The following is a 25,642-nucleotide window of genomic DNA, read 5'->3' on the forward strand; positions in this document are numbered from 1 at the left end:
AATCCTGCCATGTCCTATCTTGAAAACAAGCTGTACATAGTTTATTAAATTTAGTATTAGCAGCATTGAATTTTTTTCTCTTTGTAGGCTGTTAAAGAAGAAATTGATGGACTACAAGAGGAACTAGAAACAGTTCTGAGCCTTGGCTCAGAACTCAGAGCTGCTTGTGGAGAGCCTGACAAGCCTATTGTCAACAAGAGTATAGATGAGGTATGGGAAATTCAGATGCTTAAATCTGTTACGTTAGGTGCTTGTTCAACTGAAATTGGTATATCCTCCCTGCCCCCAACAAATTTTGAAAATAAAAATTTTGTGGCAAATGTAAGATACCTCTGAAGCTTTTATGATAAAGTAAGGTTTGCTTTTCAAGTAAATGGATCTTGGCTCATATTAGTTTAGAATGTACAGACAATTTTATTTTATTGATTTATGGGTTGAAAGTTTTGTAAAAGACAGAAAGGTTTTTTGTAAAAATAATCACTGATTAATGCAATAGATGGCTACTTTTTGCAACAGTAATGCTAGAATAAATTTGAACTGTATCTGGTTTATGCCAAGTGCAACATCTTAACTGAGACAATCCTGTTTGGATGACTACAGAGTACTTACAATTTCTCCAATGTTCAGCAGTGTATGCTTTCTTTTAAGCTACCTTTTTTATAATGATGCAATTCCACATTATTTAATAATACTGTTTCTCATATTAAGTGTAATCCGTATGTTAATAAAAATATTCATTAATCAGTATTGAATATTACAGCTTTTGTAATCCAGAACCTCAAGTGTATTCTGAAGGAAAGTAACTATGCAGTGATAAGGAGAACAAGAGTTTTAACATGGAATTAATATGAACTATTCATGCTTAGTTTATTGGTGTTATTGATGAGTGAATAATTAGTGAATGCACATTATACAGCAGTAAAATTCTTTTGTCCATTGGAGTAAATTGCACCTATTTGCAGCTGAATTCTGCCTGGGATGCCTTAAACAAAACATGGAAAGAACGGGTAGATAAGCTTGTTGAAGCTATGCAGGCAGCTGTTCAATACCAAGATGGACTGCAGGTAAGACAGTGTGATACACCTAACCCAACCTTGAGTCAATAGGATTTAATGTGGTTGTAGTAAAAAACGTTATGTGATTGGGAAGATGACATGTATCACTGATTATAGCAACTATTTTCTTCAGTAGGCAGATATTTTTTCTCGGGGTTGCTTGGGTTGGAGGTTTTTCTTCCATTAAAGAATAGACCTATTTGCGTTTTTTTTTTTTTTTTCATGTAGTTGTTCATATATTCCTCTATGTATAGATTCAAAATTAATATCCCCTTGTTAATTGATAAGAGCAGAGGGGTTTTGGTACCACACAAATCTATAGTAATCCTGCTCACGTTTTCTTGTGGTATTCAGTACTTCATATGATAGGTGAGTTGAAGTTGTGACGTGTTTACGTGATCTGAAAGGAACAGAATACAGGTCTGCATACTCACTTGCTATTTTCTGTATTTGAGTGAAGGACAGTGAAAGAATTTCAATTTTCAATAAAATTTTCAATTACACCTTTTTTATAAGTCAAATATTTAACTTTGAATATTTTAAGCAAAAAATATTAACATAATGTTACTGGACCATTACACTAATTATTAGCATAATTATACTAAGAATATGTACATACTGGACCGTTATACTAATTCTTAGTATAATTTATCCAGTCACAATACTTTAGAAGATGATTCACCTTAAAATCTATAGGTAAATTTTCCAGCAGTTTTTTAAGATATCTTTTCTCTATATGTGCTGTATTTTATTTAATATTTTTGCATATTCTTTGCAAGTTTTAGCTGAGTGGCAGGCCTCATGTCTTTTGTCAGTGAATGGCTGGAAGGTTGAAACATTTGAAAAGTTTCCATGGTCAGATTTTGCGAAACTATCTTTTTGCTCAGTGGAATTACTGTCTTTCTTGGTTCATTAAATCTTTAAAAACAGAGTTTCACATGACACTGAGGGCAGTTGCTTGTGTGTTCAGTGCAGATCAAGCAGCAGAACACATCCTAATAATAATGCAACATCTTGTTTTCCAGTGCACCCTGGCTATGTATTTTTCTCCAAGTTCTCTTATTTTCATACTGCACAGAGGTTGACTTGTAGGGTTACATTAGGAGCGTTGCCATTGCTTTAAGTGCTTTGCATTTCCTGTGGCTGCACATTGTACCTCCTATAAGCTTGGTACTTTGTAAAAGAACTGTATTTAAATGCTGCCTTCTGCTCATTTCAATAGACAATATTAAAAGTATTGTGGGCAGATTGTTAGCTACAGCTGCCTCATCCTGTTGAGCGTGTTGGGGGGTAGTTCTCCTTTTCTCAAGGAGCTGTGTAGCAGTGAGCAGCTCTGACAAGCCGTCCTAAGCCTTTCTCCGTAATGAATCACAGATAACAGGCAGGAGGAAAAGGGGCCTAGCAGAGGTATTTTTTCCCTTATGTAATTACCCAGAGTGATATAGGTGTTCTTGGATCTGTTACTCCAATCTGTAACTGGAGTATTCTTGAGGTTGTTCTGCATTGTATCAGGAGTGAAAGAAGTACCCACAAAGCCTCAGAACTGGGGAGGCTTCATTTGCTTTTTAAAGTTACAACTGCCTTATCCTAAGGAGATTCAGTCAAGCTCAGTTATCGCCCATCACTATCTAATATGTACTGAATGGGTCATGTTCCATATTCCTTATACAGATAACATTATCCTTCAAAAGAAGGTTTTTTTGTGATCATCATTTAAAGTGTGTTATTATTCAGCTACCACCTTCCACCTTTGCTCCAAAGGACTGCAGAACAGAGTTTGTCTTGTATTTACCTTTCGGGGTATTCATAAAAATTGCTGATTTTACTCAAGTAGAGTACTAGTCAGCATGAATAGTACTGGCGGAATGTTACTGCTAATAGAAGTTCAGTCTTGCAGCATGTACATTCTCGTAACCATTACGTGGAATACTTTAGTTAATACTTCATCCCTTGTATTGCAAAAAACCCTAGGTTCCACTGAAGAAAGCTGTTTTGTTTTTTTTTTCAAAGAGCACAGCAATATTGTTCTCTGGAGTAAAAAATTCTGGTATTTTACTTAGTACAACTTTGAAATATGACACTATTTCTCTGCTCATGCTTCATTTTCATACTGTGATTTTCAGGCAATATTTGACTGGGTAGACATTGCTGGCAGCAAGTTGGCATCTATGTCCCCAGTTGGAACAGATCTGGAGACAGTGAAGCAGCAAACTGAGGAACTTAAGGTATGAACTAGCAATTTATTTCATTCATATTTTCATCTGTCTGCATTTTTTCTGTGGTGTTTAGGATTTTTCTGTATTTTTCAGGAGTAAAAAGCAATTTTCAATTTCTAGTAAAAAAGAATCTGTATGAAAATTTCAGATAATATTTCATTGCAAACTTTTCATTTTAAAATGTGTTTCATTTTAGAATCTATTCCAAATTTTGGTGAAACTACATTTTATTTTGTGACTATGTTCTGATAGCCAAGAAATGCTTGTAATAGCATTCCTTGCCTTTCAAAGGCTGTGAGGTTATTATGTACAGGGTTCTTCTGCTATGACTTTTATGTGTTCTGGTTTCTACCGTGAACAGCTTCCTTGAGGATCTGAAAGAATGCCTCCACAGCTTCACTTCTGCAATTATAGGCTTTATCTAAATGCGCACACAGATCACAACATTCCCAGTACATTAGTAAGCTGAAAATCAAAATTTCAGGCTAACGTAGACCTTCAGAAACCTGTCTTTGTGGATCTGTGACTTGAGTATGCTCCTGATGTCGGTAGGCTGTTATGCTGTATATAAAAACCAGGGTTGTATAATGATCAGGTAATGTCCTTGGTTTCATTGCTCACTTGTACTGTTTTTGGCTGTGGGCAAGTTGTTTAATCTATCTATTTTATGATGTAACTTCAAATGAACCATAATCTTACGTAGTTCAGAAGAACACGCATATGCGAGTTGTATTCAGACTGCTGTCCCAGTTGCATGTATAAGAGAGGGTGTTCCACTAAGGAAAATTTGCCTACAGGTCGTTTGAGAAACAATTCTATTTGAAGTTTAAAGGATGGTATTATCACAACCACAATAGCTAGAAGTGACTCAAGATGTGTTCTGCCTTTTTTACAGACCAGGGAGATCATTGGAGAATACTTTCCTATTAGGCACCTTTATCATTCTGTGGTCACAGTTAGCAATATCTGCTAGAATATTAAGACACTGTTGCCAATTTTCAGTTTGCTGCGACTGTCTGGATGATCAGTGTCTTACAAGCATTTTTACCCTGGATGACAACCCCCCAAATGTATGAAAGTTGACAGTGATGCATTAGTGTTGTAAATACCGCTGTACTATGCTATATTCAAGAAGGTCATTACTTGTGATAAGTTTATGTGTATTCTTTTTCTATTTACCATAGCAATTTAAGACAGAAGCTTATCAGCAGCAGATAGAAATGGAAAGACTGAACCATCAGGCAGAACTATTGCTGAAGAAGGTAACAGAGGAGAGTGACAAGCACGCAGTTCAAGACCCTCTCTCAGAGCTCAAACTACTGTGGGACAGCCTAGAAGAAAAAATCATAAATAGACAGGTAAATAAACTTGAAGGTGGGGGCTTTATTCATGACTTAGATTTTTGAGAAAAGCTTTTTATTATGTATAACGTTTGCATCAACGTACACATTTATTCCTTTTGGTTTGGAAATTACAGAACTATATATAATATAATTTGAATTTTACAATTTACTGAGTTGCGTTTGTGGTTTTTAAACCCTTAGCAGTATTTTTTGTCACTTCCTCTGTCAGCAGTGCCATGTTGAATCATTATTATTTCATTTTGATTATTTGATGACATCTTAAGTAGCAGTTGAAACCATGTTTATATGTGCAAAAGTAATATTAGCTGCTGAACTGAGCACTTAAAAAAAAAAAAAAAAAAAGACACAACTTAATCCTTAACTGTTTCAGTGCTCTTTCCTTAAATTATCAAAGTGAAAGAGAGATTTAAAGATGCAGTGATTTGAAGTGTATTTTTTTTTTCCGAAATCGAATCATTTCACAACAAAGAAAAGGTTTTAAAGATCCCAAATTGTATTTATATTGAAATTATGTTTTAAGTGATAAAAAACTACTGTCGTATCTCCGATGAGAGAACCTTCGAGCTTAACTCTGCTCTGGTTACATGGGGTTTAGGTTAGGAATTTAAGGTTAGGAATTTAAGCCTGGCATGTAAGGCTTTACAGGGGAATTGCAAACTCAGCTCTTAACTATAAAGCTGTTGCTTGTGTTGGATAACTGTTACTCCCTGGGTTTTATGATATCATATGCATGGACTCTGCTCTCGATTATGGTGACTAATGGTAATATAAGCCAATTCAATAGCATTGTGAAACCATTTTATTGTTAATTTTATTTTTACTATAGCACAAGCTGGAAGGTGCCTTGTTAGCCTTGGGGCAGTTCCAGCATGCCCTGGATGAGTTACTGACGTGGCTGACGCATACAGAAGACTTGCTGAATGAACAGAAACCTGTGGGTGGAGACCCCAAGGCTATTGAAATTGAACTTGCCAAACATCATGTATGTAATTATAATGAATATTAACTGAAATGTTCCTTTGATGTTTATCTTAGTGATGAGTCTTGTAGTAAAACTTAACACTTGATAAATAATTCTCTAGAGATTATAGCTGAAATGCTGGCTTGGAATAACTAATATTTTTCCTCCTAATCCTCCATATTCTTTCCTTCCTTGCGTATGCCATGTAAGTGACATAGGTTTTAGCCAAACAGAGCAACTCACCTTAGTCTCCACTTTTATTCACCTTAATTTGACCCAGGGAACTTAAAAGTTATTGAACCTGCTACTCTTCCTGAAGCAATGAACTCCTTGATTAGTTCTGTTTAAGCCAGGTCTCACAAAACGTATGTGACCATTACACATCTTTCGTTCTTGTTTCTCCCTTCTCAGAAAATAGTGATTTGTTGTTTTGAATTCTGCAGAATTTTATCCCAATTGGATCCAACTAACAAGAAGAATGCTTCTCTGAAAATCTCAGCCAACTTTAGAAAGGTGTCCATTCCCCCATCTTCTTCTCTTGTTACATACAATTTAGGGGGGTTTCAAAATTTTTTTCTAGTATTTTTACTGATTGTTGTGACTTTGGAGCCTGTGGAAGAATGCTTCTGTTGTGCCTTTTACTTTGAAGAGTACCTCCCAGGAGCAAGAGATCTTCTCTACCTCCTTGTGTGACTCGGTGTGCTGTCCATGATGATGTATTGTTTCTAGGCCTGAAGATTTCAAACTAACCTCATAAATCCTCTCTTTTCCTTTAAATCTGCCATTTAGTTTTTGGCCTGCATATGACATGAAAAGTATTCAGAGTCCATTTCGGATTTAGAGAGAATTGATTGAAATTGACGGTACACAGATAATTAAGGCATTTTCATTGTTTGTGGTAATGCAGCTCCGCAGCTTCTGAAGTCTTTTGTGTGGTCAGTTGGAACTTGAGCAGAGAAAATATCTACGTGCCCAGTGCAGCTACTGTTACAAACAGGCCCTTAAAAAAAAATAAATTACAAATCCAGCTTCCACTCCATGAACCTTTTATATTCTTATCGAACGGAAGTGCTTTACTCTGAAGAAGCATCCAGACATCGTTTGTGACTTCATCTACCTTCAGTGCTGAAGGAGTTCATCAAACACATGAATAAATCTGCTTCCTTTTTGTAAAACAGAGTTTATAGGTTAGAAAGTTCACACAGTAGTGCATCCTGTGGTAGCCTGGAAAAACATCCATCTCTGGAATAACTTTGGAAAGAATAGACCTTGTTCTTAGTGAGCCTCCTCAGGAAGGAAGGGAAAATATCTGTGAATATCCCTCTCTTTCGCCCTGTTAGGAAAATAAAATAACGAATACCTTCCAGTGCTTAGCTTAGAAGAACTAAATCAAATGAGATGCACATTTTGTATACAAGGGCTACTTGTGACTTGCTGTTTCATCAGGTGCTCTGTATAGTTTGTTTAAAAGTTCCCTTGTATTTAGCTTTATATTTCTTCCATATGCTAGCATTTTGAGGGAGGTGAGTTTGAACCAGGCCCCATGGAAGACAGCAGTCATAAACTTGAATTTCTTAGATGGGGTGTACCATTCCCATCCCAACTATTTTGCGTATTCTCTTTCTGTTCTTTATTTCTGGTATTTTAAAGCATTATCTTTTTTTTTTCTTTTTAAAATATTTCTGAAAACAGCATCCTTTTCCCCAAATGTAGTTTTTGCATTTGAGGGTTTTATGATAACATTGCATTTTAGGGTTGGCGATAACAGGTTTTTGACCAGATGGAAGAGGTCTTTTGGTGTCAGTATTGAATGGTTGTAATACAACTTTTAGCACAGCTGAAGTGCTGCATTATGTCGGGTAGCCTGACATAATGTGAAATGAGTTGTAGACCTGAAATGCATGAAAAGATGTCGTGGCAGTTGGATCGTATGGCACAGCAGGCACATAGTATTCTTATTGCTCTCCCTCCTCTCTCCTTATACTACTGTTCCACAAGCAATTGGCACTACTATATACAACACTTGTTTTGACACCTTACCATCAAAAACAAAGAAAAATCCTATTAAAGAAAAGTATGTAGTAAATTAAGGAAAGTGAAGAAATAATTCTTTATGAGCAGTACCAGAAACTTTTCATCATTTCAGAAAGAAATATATGTATTCAGGAGGAATATATTATTCTTTCCAAGATATAAAAACAAAGTGTAGCATTTTGGCAGGATGGTCTGTTGCTGCTTTTGATTGAAGAGACCTTAATGATTGGCTTTAATTGCTAATACCTGTGCTGATGTTAAACTTGCCTTGACAGTGGATTAGAACTAGCTCAGTCACTGTCGTTGCCTTCATTCAATAACTTATCAACATGGCCAGACATATATACTGTGTTATAATTGTAGGTGCTACAAAATGATGTTTTAGCTCATCAGTCTACGGTGGAAGCAGTTAAGAAAGCAGGAAATGACCTGATTGAATCAAGTGCTGTTGAAGAAGCAAGTAATTTACGGAGCAAGTTGAAACTTCTGAATCAGCGCTGGAAAAACGTGTTGGAAAAAACAGAACAAAGGAAACAGCAGCTGGACAGTGCCTTGATCCAGGTGAACAGGAAATGATCAAATAAAGAGATAGCTCAGAAAAAGTGTCTTTTTGCATGAAATACATAGATACGTGTATTAGAAGTTGGCCTAAATCAAAACCATAATGCAGACACTCCTGAATTTGGAGAAAGTTTGAACCCAGCTCTGTCTTCCACAGCTGGCCACTGTCTTCTATAGTGCTGAATCGAGGCTTCAACTTTTGGCCTACATATTTTAAAAGGGTGAAATTTCTGTATGGGTATATTATTCAGGGAAAACATTGCTCTCGCAGTTGCTCGTTTAGCCTGCTTTCAAGATTTCCATGGGTTTTGGTTTTATCATTAGATTGGATTGAGCTGGTTTAAATTTTGGGTTGGTTTTTTCCTTTGATTTTTTTCTCTTTCGTTACCTTTGATTACTGGAAATATCTGATTAAATCTGCTGCCAGTATACTTCTGCATCTGAGCTAGTATTAGAATGGAGAACATTTAAGTAAGTTCTAAAATTATATGGTATAATTTAGGCCCAAGGTTTCCACAGTGAAGTTGAAGACATGCAGCAATGGCTGACAGACACTGAACGTCAGCTGTTGGCATCAAAACCTGTTGGAGGCGTACCAGAAACAGCAAGAAAGCAGCTTAACACCCATATGGTAAGTATCAGTATTAGAATGCTTTGCAAATTGCATTTCAGGACTAAATATCTTTCAAGAGTGCTTATGTTAAATACAGAGCATGTTCTATATATCACAATGTCTGTACAGTATCTTAAAAAAATTTAATAGCCTTCAAAACAACACTGTTATTTTCAATGTAGGAAAAGTAGTCATTTGGGAGATGCCCAAAACTGAACCATTAATAGTGTTGAGACAGAAATAAAAGAACTTTTGCATCCTTGTTCTCAGAAAGAAAAACAGAGAAGCGTTTACAGATTTTTATCAGTCATTCCTATTTTTCTTTTCTCCTCTGTTCCCATAACTACATTTATGCTTTTTCTAAGATAGGAAGATGAATCTAAAAGTGATCCACATTCATTGGGCCTTGAATTAAGAGACTTGATCCTTCATTCTTTATCTAACCAAAGCTGACATTAAAATCATCATTAGCACAGATGTAATGAGGACTACTGGCTCATATAGAGACTCTGCTGTAATTAGAAGTGGCAAGCTGATCGGGATACCTGAATTACTCCCTTCCTTCCCTTCCTTTCTTTTAAAGAAACATTCTATTAATTTCTCCACCCCCATAGAACCATAGAGATTAGAAAGAAGACACTTAAACATGATATATTACCTCAAAGGAAGATAGTTCATAGTGCTCCGCTTATATGAAATCATGCTGTGCTGTTAGGCCAGGATATAACCCCAAACCCAGTGATCTGAACTCCTGACCTCCTGGCTCAGATCTACGAGTGATACTTACTGAACTGGCCTTGAACTCGAATATGCCTGACATGCTTTCCATTAGAACGCTGCATTGTCATAGCTTTAAAAATCAGATTTTATTTTGGAATGATGATAAAGGTCATTGCCCACCAATGTGAGGCACTTTATTTTTCTTCTTTTTTTTCCTCTCCAAAATTTACCAGTAACTATTTTTGAGAAAGAAAATAATTTACAGTTTTAAAATCAGTTATGACAGGAAACTAGGACGAAACATAGAAATAACCTTGCAGTTTTGAGCGCCCCCAATCCTTCTCTCTTTGTCTTAGAAAGAAAGACCAAAAAAAAGTCCAAAAAAGCACCTTTTAAAATTTATTTTTTATTTCCTGTGAGAGTGGGGCATAGTCACAATTCCATGGGAGTCAGTGGAGCTTTTTCCATTTAAAGTCAGATCAAGACCAAAAAATTTTCCCTGGAAAATTTCAGTGTTTTCTTTGGTCCATTCTTTTGCTGTGCGAATCAATAAGCCATTTTCTATACTTACGGCATTTACAGATTGATTAGTTAAAGAATCTTTAAACTGAGTATAATATTATAGTTGGAACAAATGTGCATATATCCCCAGTAATATGTAGTCTATATGTACAATAATTTCCTAACTGTATGTGTACATTTCAATGGATTTTTGCTATGCTGTGGGCCATCATATAACTGCAGGCATTGACTGGTTATCCTCTAATGTATTTAACCCTTAAAAAACAGGACTTGATTTCAGTTTAGTTAAACCTCAGTAAATCTGTGCAGATATGTGTAAGTTCTCTGAAACGTTGCGGCCACTTGTCGCGTTGAGTACTATTTATCGTAAGTTCTAGATTCAAAGTTGCCCCTAAGTGATAGAAACATGTTAATTTGTGACATGAAACGGGAGAAGAAAGCTTTTCACTATGTTTTGATTTATTTCTCCTTGGAAATAATGTTATGAACCATCTTCTTGAGTATAAGATCCGTTTCTACAGATATGAATAAAAGAGCCTTCAACCATAATCAGTTCACAAATGGAGTTGAGACTGGGCAGCATTTCCAGCTAAGGCAGTTCCAAGAAAACAAAAGATATGAAGAGACATTACAGGACACCAGCAGGGAAGGGGTTTAAAAAGAGGCCTCTCTGGCTGTCCCAATGCTGCTAGAACATTCCGCCTCTTTTCTTAAAACAATCGTTTTTCTCAGTTCCTCCTTGAAAATAACTTTAATTGCTCCTGCCCTCTTAAGAGTGTGACTACGGCAGACCAGCCCCAGTGTTTGGGGTCACTCCTGCTGTGCCATGTCTCACCTGTGCTGCGCTGCTCCCTGTGTTTACTTCTGAGAGGTTCTTGTGCTGCAGTAAAGTAAGGTGCTCTGTGGAGTTACGGAAAGCAGAAATACTGTAGGGAGGTTGGGAGCATAGGAGGAAGCAGTCTAGGTGACCTGATCTCCTCTGTGATCAGGTACAACCCTGTGGCAGTATCTCATAGCCCAAAGAAAATGTTGAGTTTGGGCTCTTGTCCTGGGAATCGGAGGAAAAAGTTCTTTTCCTCCTATTTGCAAGCCACTTAGTTCTCACCTCCTGGAAGGTGTTCCTCACTGGGGAGTTTGCAGCAACTTGGTTGGTGCGTTTTGGATGGTCTGTTACAAATTTTGAATATGCACTTTTGAGTCAGAGGGATGCATGGGAGCTCCTGCCACCTCATCTTCAACATGGTTAAAAGAGAATCATTAGTAGAATAGTTAGCAGGTAAAACAGTTGTTAACCCTTATTCTTCCAGCTTTCTTTGTGTGTGTAAAATGTCTTCAGTGCTCTTGCCAGGCGAGTGAAGGAAGATATAAACAAAACAAAAGAGACGGTGTACAATAAAGCAGCCCTCCCAAGTTGTCCCACCCACCTTTGAAGGTGTATAGGATAGGTCTGGGCTTTCAGTGTGCTGTATAATGCTGACACCTCTTGTGTTTCAGCTACAGATGGACTTTACACCAACCAAGTTGTAGCAAATCTTGTGCAATAAGTGCATAGTACTTTCTTTGCCAAGCTTTGGATCTCAGAGAAAACATCTGACAGACAATACAAGTTCTCATTTCCTGAAGAATTGAGCCCTTTCTTTGCTTATTTGGCTTTTTATTAATTGCACGTTTTTCCTTTATTAGTCTTAATCGTACTTGCTAAATGTTCAGGGAGGAAAAAATATTATACTAGCATTTCTAAAGAGTACTGAATTTCTACCTGACTTATTTTTTTTTGGTGCTTGCTTTATTTAGGAACTCTGTGCTGCCTTTGAAGCCAAAGAAGAGACATATAAGTGTCTAATGCAGAAAGGCCAGCAGATGCTTGCAAGATGCCCAGAGTCTGCTGAAACAAACGTTGAGCAGGACATAAATAACTTAAAAGAAAAATGGGAATCAGTACAAACAAAGCTCAGTGAAAGAAAAGTATGTGTTTTTACATAAAAATAGAAGTGTAAATCATGTCTTTAAGGATGTTAATGTTCCGTGCTTTTAAGCATGCATACTTACCTTATCTTTTAGACTTAAAATCAATTGTAGAGACAGTTATGCAGAATTCATTGGTATGTTTAGAAAGTAAATAAGATTCAAGAAGTTGATTATCCGTAATTGAGGGGATGATGAGTGAGAGTGGGACAAGCCTGTTCCATAGAAATGTGTTAACTGGTACTGATAATCCTCATTTGGTAGGATGAAGGCTTTTCTGGTTTTTATTACGGTAATCATAGACATGAGAGAGTGAATAAAATCATTTGATCATTCAAGTTTATCTCCTTCTCAGAACAGAGTTGCTGCATTAATTTTCCTAGCTTTTATCCATTTTTTTTTTCTTACAATTCCCAAACGTTTGGCCTTCTGCCACTTACTTCAAGTGACTACCTTCTGTTCTAACGTAGATCAGTGATTTCACTGATATGCAACATACATTATCTTATTATTAATTTCATTTTGCTTTCATTCCTTCACGAAGTATATTCATTTGTTCTACCTCAATCAAACAATGAAGAATACCAATAATTACAGACAGAGGAACTGTTTGTACAGTGCTGATATGTATAAAGCACAAATATTTAGCTAAGAACTTAGTTATATTTTCAAGTAAGAATCCTGGTGTCTCTTAAGGTAACCGTATAATGTAAGAACGTCCAACTAATTAATACCCGACATGACCACGTTCTTGCAGGAAGCTGTAAGGTTGGAATGCTCAGCTAGGCCAGCAGTGCGATTGTTTGAAAGTCTGATTGCTGTCATATGATCAACAAAAAATCTGTACCCAACATCAGTCTCGTTTCAGGCAACCAAGATTACAATTGGGCTTTATTAAAAAGAAGTGTTCTAGGCAAACTTATTCTTTGTTTAGTGCAAGAGAATATATTAGATGAGCTCTTTGAGGCTTTTCGAACTGCACTGCCACCTTAGATTTTTGCGATTCTACTGGTTTTGTATTGAAATTGATAAATCCGTATGCCCATTAGGATTAAGTAGTAGATGATGTTCTAACGTGGAAAACTTTATCTTGATACTAGGTGCTGTATTTTCTACTCATCTATCATACGTAATTGTACTCTTACTCTTCTATCCATCTCCTTTAATATGCTCAAATATAGGCTGTTATTTTAAAACTCAGAAACTTTGAGTTGGAAATATATTTTAAAATGCTAACTAAAATGTTCTACTCCATGAACTAAAATGGTTTACTTGACTGAAGCCCCTGCACAATATCAACTGCTATTAATGTATGATGTGTCTTTACAGACCAAACTGGAAGAAGCCCTCAATTTAGCAATGGAGTTCCACAACTCACTTCAAGATTTCGGCAATTGGCTTACTCAGGCTGAGCGAACTCTAACTGCAGCTTCTCAGCCAAGTCTTATCTTGGACACTGTCTTGTTTCAAATTGATGAACACAAGGTATGTAAAGAAACAGATGTGTAATGTTTTTCTCCCACTCTGTGGAGATACTTTAACAATGTCCAAATGAACCCTGTAACGCTGGCACTCAGAGAAACGTTTAATTTGTTTTAAAATTGCATTTTATAGTCTTTCTCGCTACATCATTCTTTATCAGACTGGGTTTTTTAGTGTTTACCCAGTGCTTGAGCAATGTAGCATTCGGAGTAATTTTCTCTCTTTTTTTCCAAGGTTTTTGCCACAGAAGTGAATTCTCATCGAGATCAGATCATAGAGCTGGACAAAACTGGAACCCATTTGAAATATTTCAGCCAGAAACAGGATGTTGTCCTAATTAAGAATCAACTGATTATTGCACAGAGTCGATGGGAAAAAGTAGTTCAACGCTTAGCTGAAAGGGAAAGAGCTTTGGATGATGCAAGGAAAAAAGCCAAAAAGGTAATCGGACAACAGCTGTTGTACAACTCTTTGAACTTAGCTGTAATTACATCCAGACTCTTGAAGAATATGTGCTTTAAAGCACTTTCAAGTAAGTTTGGGTTTAGTGTAACAGACACTGTTGAGTTAGTGGAGCAATTTCTGTGATTCAATCATAAAGCACTTCATTTGGGAGGTGAAAGCATCATTTTCAACCCAAGCAGTGACTTCTGTCTGCAATACAGGATAGTCTGAAAGAAGAAAGTTACAGTATGGCTTCCAGATGTACATTGGTGCCATCTGTCCTTAAAAAGAAGTTTCACAATCAACCCTTATGTTTTAAAGAATGTGATGAACACCTTTCATTAATCTGTGGGAGTATTCCTTAGTATTTTCTTCTTGGGTTTACATTGTGCCCTGCTTAAGACTCATCACCTCCTCGATCTCTTACGTTAGTTACTAGACCTATATCTTCTCTGTGGTAAGATGTCTCTATTTATTTCCTTAAAAACCTAGAGGTTTTTTTTACACAGGTTTCCCCACCAGGGAGCATTAATGGTTTTTTTCCCTAGATTCATGTCCCCCTCCTGGAGAGCATAAATGATAAGATGCAAAAACTGTGAGAGGAATGTAATCTGTTTAAATGTCAATAGGAAGTTCTAGCTTCTTTTTATTCAAGTGAACATGACCATTCAAGATTTGGTCATGTTCACAGCCAAACCACATTCCCATGTTCACTACTACTCAGCTCATAGAGTAAGAACTTCTCTGAGCAATAAATTAGCTCATAAGCCAATCAAATGTTACTTATTTTCCAGCAGTTTCTCTTGTGCATTCATCCAGCAAAGCTGAATACAATAGGTTGTTAATTTAAGACGACAGCTATCTATGCAGAGCAGGGAAGGAGTACTGAAGGGTACTGGTGTCAAGGCCTGATCCACAGCCCTGAACAACAGGGTCCAGGAGCCTTGAGAGGTTTCTGAACTAGTTCCTTTCATGTGTAGACAGCCCAGGCAAGAAGAATTTTCAGGAGACACACAGAGGGAGAATCAACTGGCTTAGAAAAACTGAATCCCAAAGGGATGCCGCTCTGTGAAAGCTGGTTGAATCTTTGGTTTTTGCCTGCTTCCTTCCCTGAAGCACTCTCTTTGTTGAGACAGGAAGGAAGATCAAGGATCTGTTCCTTGCCCGTTAAGATAGCATTTGATATAAAGAGAGCATTTATGAGTGTCCCAGGGTAAATCTTGAGCAGTCATCCAGATGGGAGTTTTCCTCAGTGATTTACTGCTGTTGTGCCATACAGGCAATAGCTAAGCCCCATTCTTGATGTATTTGCTATTCATTACTAAAAATGTAGGAATCTAAATGACCAACACATCAACAGAAGTTACCAGTATGTCATTGAAAGATGCATACTAGGTGTGCAGATCATGTACATAAGAGGTTGCTAATTCACCTGGGAGAAGGGAGGTTAAGTCCAGTAGGCACGTGATTGGGCTAATAAGTCCCTGTATGAGAGATAAGGGAGAAAAAGCACACCGAATGTTTTGAAATTCTGCAGAGTACTTGTTTGGCCTGTACAGAATGGTTTTGGGTTTAAAGTTTTTGGACTATTTTATGAATCAGTGAATTTTAAAATCTATGCAAATCTCACTTCCTTGCAGTTCCATGAAGCCTGGCACAAACTTATGGAATGGCTGGAAGAGTCAGAGAAATCTTTGGACTCGGATCTTGAAATTGCGAATGACCCTGACAAAATAAAGATGCAGCTCGCACAGCATAAGGTGAGTCATGAGTGATGAAATGCAAAGTGCCCAGTGAGATACAGGTAAGTCTATCAGTTTTGTACCATTCCATCAGCAAAGGAAGTAGATTTGTGGCCTCACTACAATGGAGTGCTTATTAGCATTAAATTAAATGGTGGTGTGCTGCAGGTCAGGAGTGGAAAAAAAGCTTCACAGTACCTGGTCTTGTGGGTAATGGCTAAGTGTGAAGAGGAAAGACATAATAATACAGCACCATGGAAATTTTAAAAAAACAAAGTAATAGTATCTCAGAATAGGAATCTCTGAAGAGGTTTTATTCATAGAATCATAGAATGGCTAGAGTTGGAAAGGACCTTAAGTATCATCTAGTTCCAGCCCCCCTGCCATGGGCAGGGACACCTCCCACTAGACCAGGCTGCTCAAAGACCCATCCAGCCTGGCCTTGAACACTTCCAGGGATGGGGCATCCACAGCTTCTCTGGGCAACCTGTTCCAGTGTCTCACCACCCTCACAGTAAAGAATTTCTTCCTGTATATCTAATCTAAATCTACCCTTATTCCATTTAAAACCATGACCCTTTGTCCTATCACCACACTCCTTGATAGAGTCCCTCCCCATCTGTCCTGTAGGCCCCCTTTAGGTACTGGAAGACTGCAATAAGGTCTTCCCGGAGCCTTCTCTTCTCCAGGCTGAACAACCCCAACTCTCTCAGCCTGTCGTCATAGGAGGTGTTCCAGCCCTCTGATCATCTTTGTGGCCCTCCTCTGGACTTGCTCCAACAGGTCCGTGTCCTTCTTATGCTGGGGCTCCAGAGGTGGACGCAGTACTCCAGGTGGGGTCTCAGGAGAGTGGTGTAGGGGGGTAGAATGACCTCCCTCAGCCTCCTGGCTATGCTTCTTTTGATGGAGTCCAGGATGACATTGGTTTTCTGGGCTGCGAGCGCACATTGCTGGGTCGTGTTGAGCTTCTCATCCACCAGCACCCCCAAGTCCTTCTCCTCAGGGCTGCTCTCAATCCATTCTCCGCCTAGTCTGTATTTGTGCAGGGGATTGCCCCAACTCACGTGCAGGACTTTGCACTTGGCCTTGTTGAACTTCATGAGGTTCACACAGACACACCTCTCAAGCCTGTCAGGGTCCCACTGGATGGCATCCCTTCCCTCCAGCATGTCAACTGTTCCACACAGCTTGGTGTCATTGGCAAACTTGCTGAGGGTGCACTCAATCCTACTGTCCATGTTGATGACAAAGATGTTAAACAGCACCAGTCCTAGTACAAACCCTTGAGCAATGCCACTCCACTTGTCACTAGTCTCCAGTTGGACTTTGACCCATTGAACACAACTCTTTGAGTGCAACCATCCATCAGGTCACTGGGTATTGTAGGCTTTTTTCAGTCCTTAAAGCACAATTTTACCATCTGGTTAATTGGGTTGGGATTTTCCTTTTAGTACTACAGTACTACTCAAAACTGAAAAATAATCTTGTCTTTTGATTGTCAGTTGCTTTTTATGTGAAGTGGAAATATTAATTAAATCCTCTAGAAAGTACAATGACACCATTAGTAGCAAAGGTTATTTCTCTCATGGGATTCAAAATTCTAGGACTAGCTTTTGGCAAACCCAGCTACTGTAGGTGAAAATGTAAAAATCACCCTGATTCACCTGGCTTTTCAAACAAGTAATAGTATAAAAGCTCTGTAGTTCCATCAGACAGAGCAAAAGCATGGATAGAAGAAGTTTTTACTTGATTTTTACTTTTGCAAAGATCCTAGAATAATATATTACTGAGGATCAAGTGGGTGAGCGGTAGAATCTTCAGAGACAGACTTTGTCTCAAGATTTATCTTGGAGCTGTTTCATCAGAGTATTGAAAGACCATTCATTTTTCTACATTTTGGCATACATCTACTTCTACTTTTCGTGTTAGTCTTGTTGTTCTCCATTTACTCCTATTTTTTCATTCTGCACAATATCCCCAAGGGTTTGCATATGTAATTTTTCCTTCCCAATGTAGCTTCTGATGATTGCTTTTACCTCTGACAAGTTTTGCCATATATATTAATGGTTGGTTAAGGCATCAGTCTGCCTTATTTTTTTTTATCATCGCTCAGGTTATATGATGACTTAAGTTTTGTTTATCAACCAGGAAAATATTCTCCTTTAATATGGGAAAATTGGCTGTTGGTCAAGCAAAAGTAGTTTTACCTATGTTTGCTGTTAAAACTTTTAGATAAAACCTACATTAACATTCTGTTACGCTAACTCCGCAGTTTCAGTTTGTTCTGGGATTACTGCTATTGCCAGAATTTGAAGTCAATGATGGGAATTTAGAAAAAAAAAAGAAAAAAATCTTTCTTTTAGTATAGTCTGTCGTGTCTTCTCTGACTCTATCAATGGTTTAATCCTTCCACTCCCCTCTTTTCTTTATATGAAGTTCATACTCCTCACGATTACAGTCAACACATTGTGACTTTGCTTTGAATCCTTTTGGGTCCGGAGGTTTGACTCTCTACTTTTATTCTCCTCCCCTCTTCTGAAACATTAAACTTCGTAATCCCGTTTGTTCTTTATACCTACAGCAGTGCGTTTTATGAGCCCAAGCTTCCTCGCATGGATTGGCAGACTCATCACTTCTCTCAAACGTATCTTTTCTCCAGGTTGCTTTCATACAAAATGCCTGCAGAGAATAGCTACTTGAGTTGCTTGAATCTCATTTCTCATGAAGGAATGGGATGGAATGTGGTACAGGGACATTAGGATTGAAACTGGTGATTTGGAAGAAAAAGATGAATGTGTGCAAGTGAGGGAGTTCTGTGAACTTTGTGACTTTAAACTTCAAACAACCCCCCCAAGAAATCAACTCAATTGTTTTTTAATGAGCTGTCAAACCTCCCAACACTGCAATGTCCTTCCTTGTATTTTAAGTCTTTTCCTTCCACTCCCACATATACCCCCTTGTGTCTGTCTTTGTCTTTTGTGTCCAGCCTTGAAGGTTTCCTTGCTCATTTAGTTAACGATTTTGCTATCTGAGCTGAATGTGTGCTCTCTGTGTGCTGTAAGCAATAATTTGGACTTGCTCTTTGCCAGTTGTTACTGCCAAGAAAAAAAAAGGCCCTGAAAGAGAAAAGCCAAGATAATATGTTTTCTCTCTCACTCATATCTAGTGTGTTGCCAGGGACTTTTGGGGGTTATTCATGGTCTGTTTATCAGCATTTTTTTCTCGTTTTTAGAAGTCAGGAATGGAAAAACCCTTACTAGGTCACCCAATCCATTCCCATGCTGAATGTTCCTTACAGTACATTTATATGAACCTGGCTAATTTTATCTGTATGTTCCCATCTTCCTTAGAAGGAAGGTAGGTAGTTAATTACTGAGATTTAATTCATCTTACCTGTCCGCTCCTGGCAGCTTAAACAAAAATCTACTCTCAATTACACCTCTGTGAAATCACATGAAAGTAGATACGGTGTAGCATGTGTAGTCTGTCAAAGAATGAATGGACTGCAACCCTTTGTTCCCCTTTATATCTGTTTTTCCTGTATGATCCTTCTCTGGCAGCAATTTTTTTGTGTTTTCTAGTGAAAATAAAGTAATGCTGTGCATGTAGTGTTAAGTAGTTAATAAACCCCATCAAATGAAAGGAGCACAGAAATATTGTTTGTATTGAAGGAACTTTTTATAAAAAAGTGGTTATTTTCATTTTGAAAATTATTTTTATTGTAGTTCTAGCTTCACAATGGTGTTTGTATTCTTTCTTAAAATGCTTTTCCTTGTTGCTTTATATGAGGAAAACGAAAGTAAGGAAATGCTGAATTACAAGACAAATGCTGCCTTTTTTTTTTTTTTTTGAAAAATTTTTATCCTCAGTTCCCTCTGGATCCTGAAATAACCTTAAAATAAGGACAGTACAGTGCAAAATAGAAATCAAGTTTTAAAAAAGGAACCTTGAATCACCCTAGGTAAAGTTGTCATACTGTCTGTATGACATAACCCAATGCCTACCTCCTGCTCGGGACACCTCCATTCCACTTGAGCTTTCCCTGATACACATTCACATCTAAAAAGAGCAGATGACGATATGGACACATGGGAAAGTCGGTGGAAGAGTTGTGAGCTACCGTGGCACAGGTTGGTGCAGGCCAGCTGGGAACAGCTTGCCAGTTAGAGGTGAGCAGGCATGCACGTGAGGGATCTTTGCAGTCTTTACATGCCCTGGGGAATTACAATAAGTTGTAAGTGGTAATCATTTCCTTGCTGGATGTGATGATACTGAATATTGCTCTGAGAACCAGATAAAAATCGGTTTCAGCAAAGACTGAGCAAAACCTCTTTTGGCCTAGTATTTTTTTGTGACAAAAAAAAGAGAATATTTATTTGATTCTATACATATGAGTTTCCTAAAGCAAACTTGTGATTTATTTTTTTTAACTGATTTCCTGCTAGCAGCTCACGAAGGTGTGAAATAAAACACTTCAAGTGTTGTTACCCATTTAAAAGCTGATGTGTAGTGCTGGTTTTGTCTTTTGGCAGTGTTCCTTTATTTAATTATTTACTCTGTCAGTCGGTTAACTCCTCTGCAGTATCAGATGAGCTGCGTTTCTGTGCGTTTCTCTGTGCCTGTGTAAAGCTTCCAGAGGCTCTGGGCAGGAGCTGTCAGAGCTGGCAGGCAGATGCCACTGCTGTGTCACTGTCACCTTGCAAAGTCCTGGGATCACAGAAACCTGCTTGGGATCATGGCTTCCAGCCCAAATTGAGTTATAGGGATGTCCTAGCTGCTTCTTGTGCCTGGATCTGTGTACTTTTTGCATACAATTCTTCCCAATTACAGTATTGTTCAATCTTAGGAGGGTTAAATGCTTGTGGTTGGAGGTTTCCCAGCTTGACCATGCTGAGGTAAAACAGAATAACCTTTGTAGCCCTTGGGGTGCTCTACACTGGCTTGAAATCTTTATATGTAAAAATGTAGCGTGAAGACTGCTCAGTTCATGGCTCCCAAACTAGCAGTTCTTTTGCATTCTTCTGACTACCAGGCAGCCCCTTGCTGAAATTTAGCAATATTATGATAGGACAGGAATCATTACTCTTACTGAAGGAGGGATTTTCCAGAAGTTGTTCCAGCAGATGTAGAGCTACGTTTCCAGAGAGGAACAAAAAGCAGGGACTCTGCTAGAGTCAAGCCTCATACAATTTCAGGTGGACTGTGGTACCAGCAGACTAGAAATCTTGCAGTAAGCTTAAAATTTTCTTGCAGCAACACTTAAAATTTCCATTGCAAATAATAAATCAAAGATTAATTAACTGTGACCTGTAAGCAGTTAATGCTATATGGGTGTTTTCGTTTTCTTCCATATATATAGGAATTCCAGAAATCTCTTGGTGCCAAACATTCTGTGTATGATACCACAAACAGGACTGGACGCTCCTTGAAAACCAGCTTGGCTGATGACAATTTGAAACTTGATAATATGCTGAGTGAACTAAGGGATAAGTGGGATACAATTTGTGGAAAGTCAGTGGAAAGGTAAATGAAAACCAATCTAATTATTCAACAGATAAGAAAAAAGTCTTAGGAGAATTCTTTTGCCTTCTGTTGTGTAAAAGTAAAACCAGAGTGGCCAAACTTGTTTTATAATTAAAGAATGCCAAAGCAGTAAAATACTAGAAATGCATACTTTACTGATGGTATGAAAAGAGAAGGGGGGGAAGGAATGGTCCCAGAATTTAAAAAGGGAAACACTGATTTAAAGCCACTAGTTGTTATGATTTTATGCTGAAAATGTTTTCTTGAAGTGTATGAATGATTATTTTTGTGTGTGTTAATTATTTTTTTTTTTTCCCCCCTAGACAAAATAAACTGGAGGAAGCTCTGTTATTTTCGGGACAATTTACTGATGCGCTGCAAGCTCTCATTGACTGGTTATATAAAGTTGAACCTCAGCTAGCGGAAGACCAGCCAGTACATGGAGACAATGATTTAGTGATGAACCTGATTGATAATCACAAGGTAATTCCAAAAATATTCTTTTTTAATTACTAGGTTGCTCATAAGCGTAGCATTTTAATGCTATCGTTACTTGGCTATTCTGTAATTCCTAGAAACATGAAATAGTTTTATAACACAAGCATGTCATCAACAGTGTAAAATGCTTTAAAACATTCATGGAAGACGACAACTGTCAGTGACTCATTGACAACAGTAAGCATTGAGATAATCTGTTTAATGCTGCTATCCTGTGTATTTATGAATATCATGTCAAAAATCACAAGTGCGCACTTGTGAATATGTGTGTAGGGGCAAGAGGTGGCAAAAATTATTTTACTGGAAATCTTTGGGAAAGACAGGGGTTTTTATTTAGTGCATCTGCTAACCAAAAATCCAGTGCACTCATCATGACTACAGCAGCATTTCAAACCTGCAGGGCTGCAGGAGAAAAGTAGTTGCAATGCTTAAGTTATGCACAGAAGTATACAAAACAGATTATGGCCCAGGAGGCCGACATTGGCAACCTGCAGTATTTTGTTACTGAAGTGGTTTTGGAGATGGGAGTAAATAGGAGGTGTAGGACTGTGCCTCTGAATCCCAGTTTTGCAGTTCAGTATGTCAGAAGTTGAAGTTACTGGTGTTGCACAGTCAGAGCTCTGGAGCCTGAGAGGATTACAAGGTGAAAGTCCCTCTGTTCATCCAGCGGTGACTTCCAGTACCCAAAGACTGTTCAGTGAGGAGGAGATTTTGTCGGTCATTAAAAATAAGTATTTAGAAACGTGGGTTCTCTATAAAAATTAATCTGAAGTATGCTGGAATTGCTTCTGAAATCCCATTGTACATCACAAGTAGGTCATGGCAGGGGCACAGTGTACTGTAATTGTCATATCTTCTTTTAAGAGCTTCCTTTATGTAACTGGAGCTTGTTCCATCTGCAAATGTGAACGTACTCTCACATAAATATGTGAATATATGGTGAGATCGACAGCCTTATAGTCAGACCCCCAGATGGGGTTTTGGTTCTGTTTTTATGATTTTAAACCTTCTCCTTGGTTGTTAGCAGTTTATCTGATCTTTTCCTGCGGCAATCTTGCACATTAATCAAGTGTGTCAGATCAATTGCTTTGATAAAGAGTGTAAAGCCAGCTTGCTGAGGAGGCTAGATTTCCCATGCATTGCATCAGGATGGGTTCTCAGGATCTGCCTGATGTTTTTCCTACCATACTCCAGTTGTATTAGGATAGAATAGAGTGTAAATAGCTTAATGTGGAATCTAATGAGCAGAACTCGGGTGTTTTGAGTCACTTTGGTGGAGTTATTCTTGATTGAACTAAACCCATGTTTCGATTTCTTCTTATAACCAGTAGTTTTTTGTTTCTCTTCACATAATTATTCCTTGATGAATTAAACATATCAAATGTATTTGGTGGTGCCTAGGCTTTCCAGAAGGAGCTGGGAAAAAGAACAAGCAGTGTCCAGGCTCTGAAGCGCTCTGCCAGAGAGCTGATAGAAGGCAGTCGTGATGACTCTTCCTGGGTCAAAGTCCAAATGCAGGAGCTAAGCACTCGCTGGGAGAAAGTTTGTGCCTTGTCAGTGTCCAAGCAAACACGACTGGAACAGGCTCTTCGGCAGGTAAAGGAGTACTAATGGTGTTACATGTACTTTATAAGAAGCAGAGAAAATATCTTACAGTCTAGCTGCCAGAAATGTAATTTCATTTTCACTTCATGTAATTCAATTTCATTTAATTTAATTTTAAAATACTAATTTTCTTGCTCATGCATTGCTTACCTTGTCTCCATCCCTTTACCACAGCACATAAATAATGCCTCTTAGCATTTATTATTGCTGTTATTATTAGTCTATACCACAAATGCAGAGCAAATGTTTCAAAGACCTTACCATCTAAGGAAATCACTGAAGTTAACAGTCAAGCGTGAAGGGTGATTAAGAGCTATGCTCCCTTCACAGGAAGCTAGAGATTGCAATCGTATTTATGCCCTTCATGCCTTATTGGAAAGAAGTAAATTTGTGTACTGAAAACTTGTTTACATTGGCACAATTACAGTGCATGGTGAAGTACTTTGCAAAAAAAGTGGGGTTGTGCTGAGTATGCTCAGGAGGTAGAACAGTGTAGGTACCGCAGTATTGGCTGGTGCCGATCCCAAACAAATAGGATGTGCAGCTCTGTGAAGATACACTACCTTGGGTTGATGCTAGGATGGCGCTCCTGCAATAGCGATGTATCCACTGCGTACAAAACTTCTGCCCTGCTTTTCCCAGTGTTTGTCCCGCTCTCTAGTGTCTCAGCAGGTACAGTTCTGAGCTACCTCAAACACTAATTGTGTCTGAATATGGCTGTGCCCAAAGGTGGAACTTAGTTTCTCCAGACATAAAAGGATCAGTAACCAATGGGCTGTCAATTAATCTTGCTTAAGCAGTGATTTAGGCTATGCAGAAAATATAGTTCTCATCTCTCCAGCTGGTCCATGAAAGCACCTCCTGTGTAATTTGTCAGCGTAAAGGCATGACATTCTCAACTGAGCTGCAAATACACTATAAATCAGATGCCTAAAAGCATGAACAGGCTTTTAGGCTTCCTATAATTTTTTGGGAAGCATGAGATATTTTTACAGTTATGAAAATGTAGTACTATATATCATTGACTTTTTAATGGAGAGTTAATGTGCCAGTACTGCTGCATGATTAATGACTCCAAATGCGGGCTCAGTCTCCTTCTGTAAGCTGCAGTGTGTCTGTCAGATCCCCTCATGAGTGACCGTGACTTCTTGTATTTTAACAGGCAGAAGAATTCCACTCTGTTGTCCATGTCCTTTTGGCGTGGCAGGCAGAGGCGGAGCAGGCTCTTCGTTGCCATGGGGTCCTTCCAGATGAGGAAGAGGCCTTGCGTACACTGATAGACCAGCACAAGGTAAGCAAGGAAATGAAGAGGATCCTCTTCCTTCTAATCAGCCGGTTAGAGGATAGAAAAAAGGAAAGGAGGCAAGGTGTATCCCATATAGGGGTATCCAACATCCAGTGTTTGTTTTTGCAACTGTTTCTGTAGAGAAGCTGGAAATTTAATGGAGTTGAGAGTTTGGTGCCCATACTGGTGTTGGGCTGTTGTTTGAATCCTCTTCGCTTACTAAGAAAATAATGGGCCTTTAGAAAGTTGCTGTAAACATTTAGAGACAGCTGCAAACCCCTCTGTGGGATATATGCTGCCTGAAAATTATAACACAGACTGCTACAGTAGCAAAAGTGTATGTGTCGTCTTAGCACCGTTGAGCAAAACAGCATATACTTTTCTTTCAAGGTCATTTGTAAATGTCAGCAGAATGGTGTTATCATCCATTAACCTTCTGTCATGGTGAAACAGCGTGTTGTCATACTTCACGTGCATTAGGTACTGAAATACTGCAGTGCCATAGGTACTGCAGATACTACATTATAGACCATCAAACTAACTCTGCAGTAATGAAATGGGAAAATGGCTAAGTGAGGAGCAGAGAGGTCATATTTTCACTCTTCAAACAGGAGGTTACAAACATGCACATTTAAGCCCGTGCAAAACTCTTCTTGTAAATGCAGTAGTAATAGTACCAAGAATACAGTACCCACACTGTTATAGAACAAATTATGAGAGTAATGGATTTATTCATCATTGCTCTGAAGAAAGTTCTAATAAAAGTTTGGAAACAGAGTGGAAACGCATCCTGTTTAAATTGAATTTGGGAATATTATTACACAGAGGAGTGCGTGCAGGGTATGACGATGTAATGGTTCTTAACTGAGGAGTTTTCAAGGTACTCAGACTGCAACGTTTTGGAGAAGTTTGCAGATTTAATTTAGGGCCCTGGAAACTGGGTGCTGTTCTTTATCTGGCAAATGTATGAATGCGTCAGCATATGCTGACTAATGTTGGCAGTAACAACCTACTGTCTCCGATGCAATTAAATTTGGCTTTAGCTGCCTTCC

The 25,642-nt window shown here is 38.3% G+C and overlaps 1 protein-coding gene across 29 annotated transcripts in view; it reads left to right on the top strand.

The window, feature by feature from the left end:
* The window catches only part of DST (dystonin), a 310,022-nt gene that overhangs the window by 263,045 nt on the left and 21,335 nt on the right, over positions 1–25,642 (top strand). For all 29 annotated transcript variants that reach the window (XM_054197080.1, XM_054197086.1, XM_054197084.1 and 26 more), the window contains 15 exons: positions 88–210; positions 963–1,064; positions 3,179–3,280; positions 4,456–4,629; positions 5,462–5,617; positions 7,994–8,191; positions 8,694–8,822; positions 11,841–12,011; positions 13,341–13,496; positions 13,728–13,934; positions 15,578–15,697; positions 21,039–21,202; positions 21,526–21,685; positions 23,102–23,296; positions 24,468–24,596. In XM_054197080.1, the coding sequence (XP_054053055.1) occupies positions 88–210; positions 963–1,064; positions 3,179–3,280; positions 4,456–4,629; positions 5,462–5,617; positions 7,994–8,191; positions 8,694–8,822; positions 11,841–12,011; positions 13,341–13,496; positions 13,728–13,934; positions 15,578–15,697; positions 21,039–21,202; positions 21,526–21,685; positions 23,102–23,296; positions 24,468–24,596 (2,286 nt within the window). The remainder of the gene's footprint in view (positions 1–87; positions 211–962; positions 1,065–3,178; positions 3,281–4,455; positions 4,630–5,461; positions 5,618–7,993; positions 8,192–8,693; positions 8,823–11,840; positions 12,012–13,340; positions 13,497–13,727; positions 13,935–15,577; positions 15,698–21,038; positions 21,203–21,525; positions 21,686–23,101; positions 23,297–24,467; positions 24,597–25,642) is intronic.

This window comes from Rissa tridactyla, chromosome 3 (genome assembly GCF_028500815.1).
Source record: "Rissa tridactyla isolate bRisTri1 chromosome 3, bRisTri1.patW.cur.20221130, whole genome shotgun sequence".
NCBI lineage: Eukaryota > Metazoa > Chordata > Aves > Charadriiformes > Laridae > Rissa > Rissa tridactyla.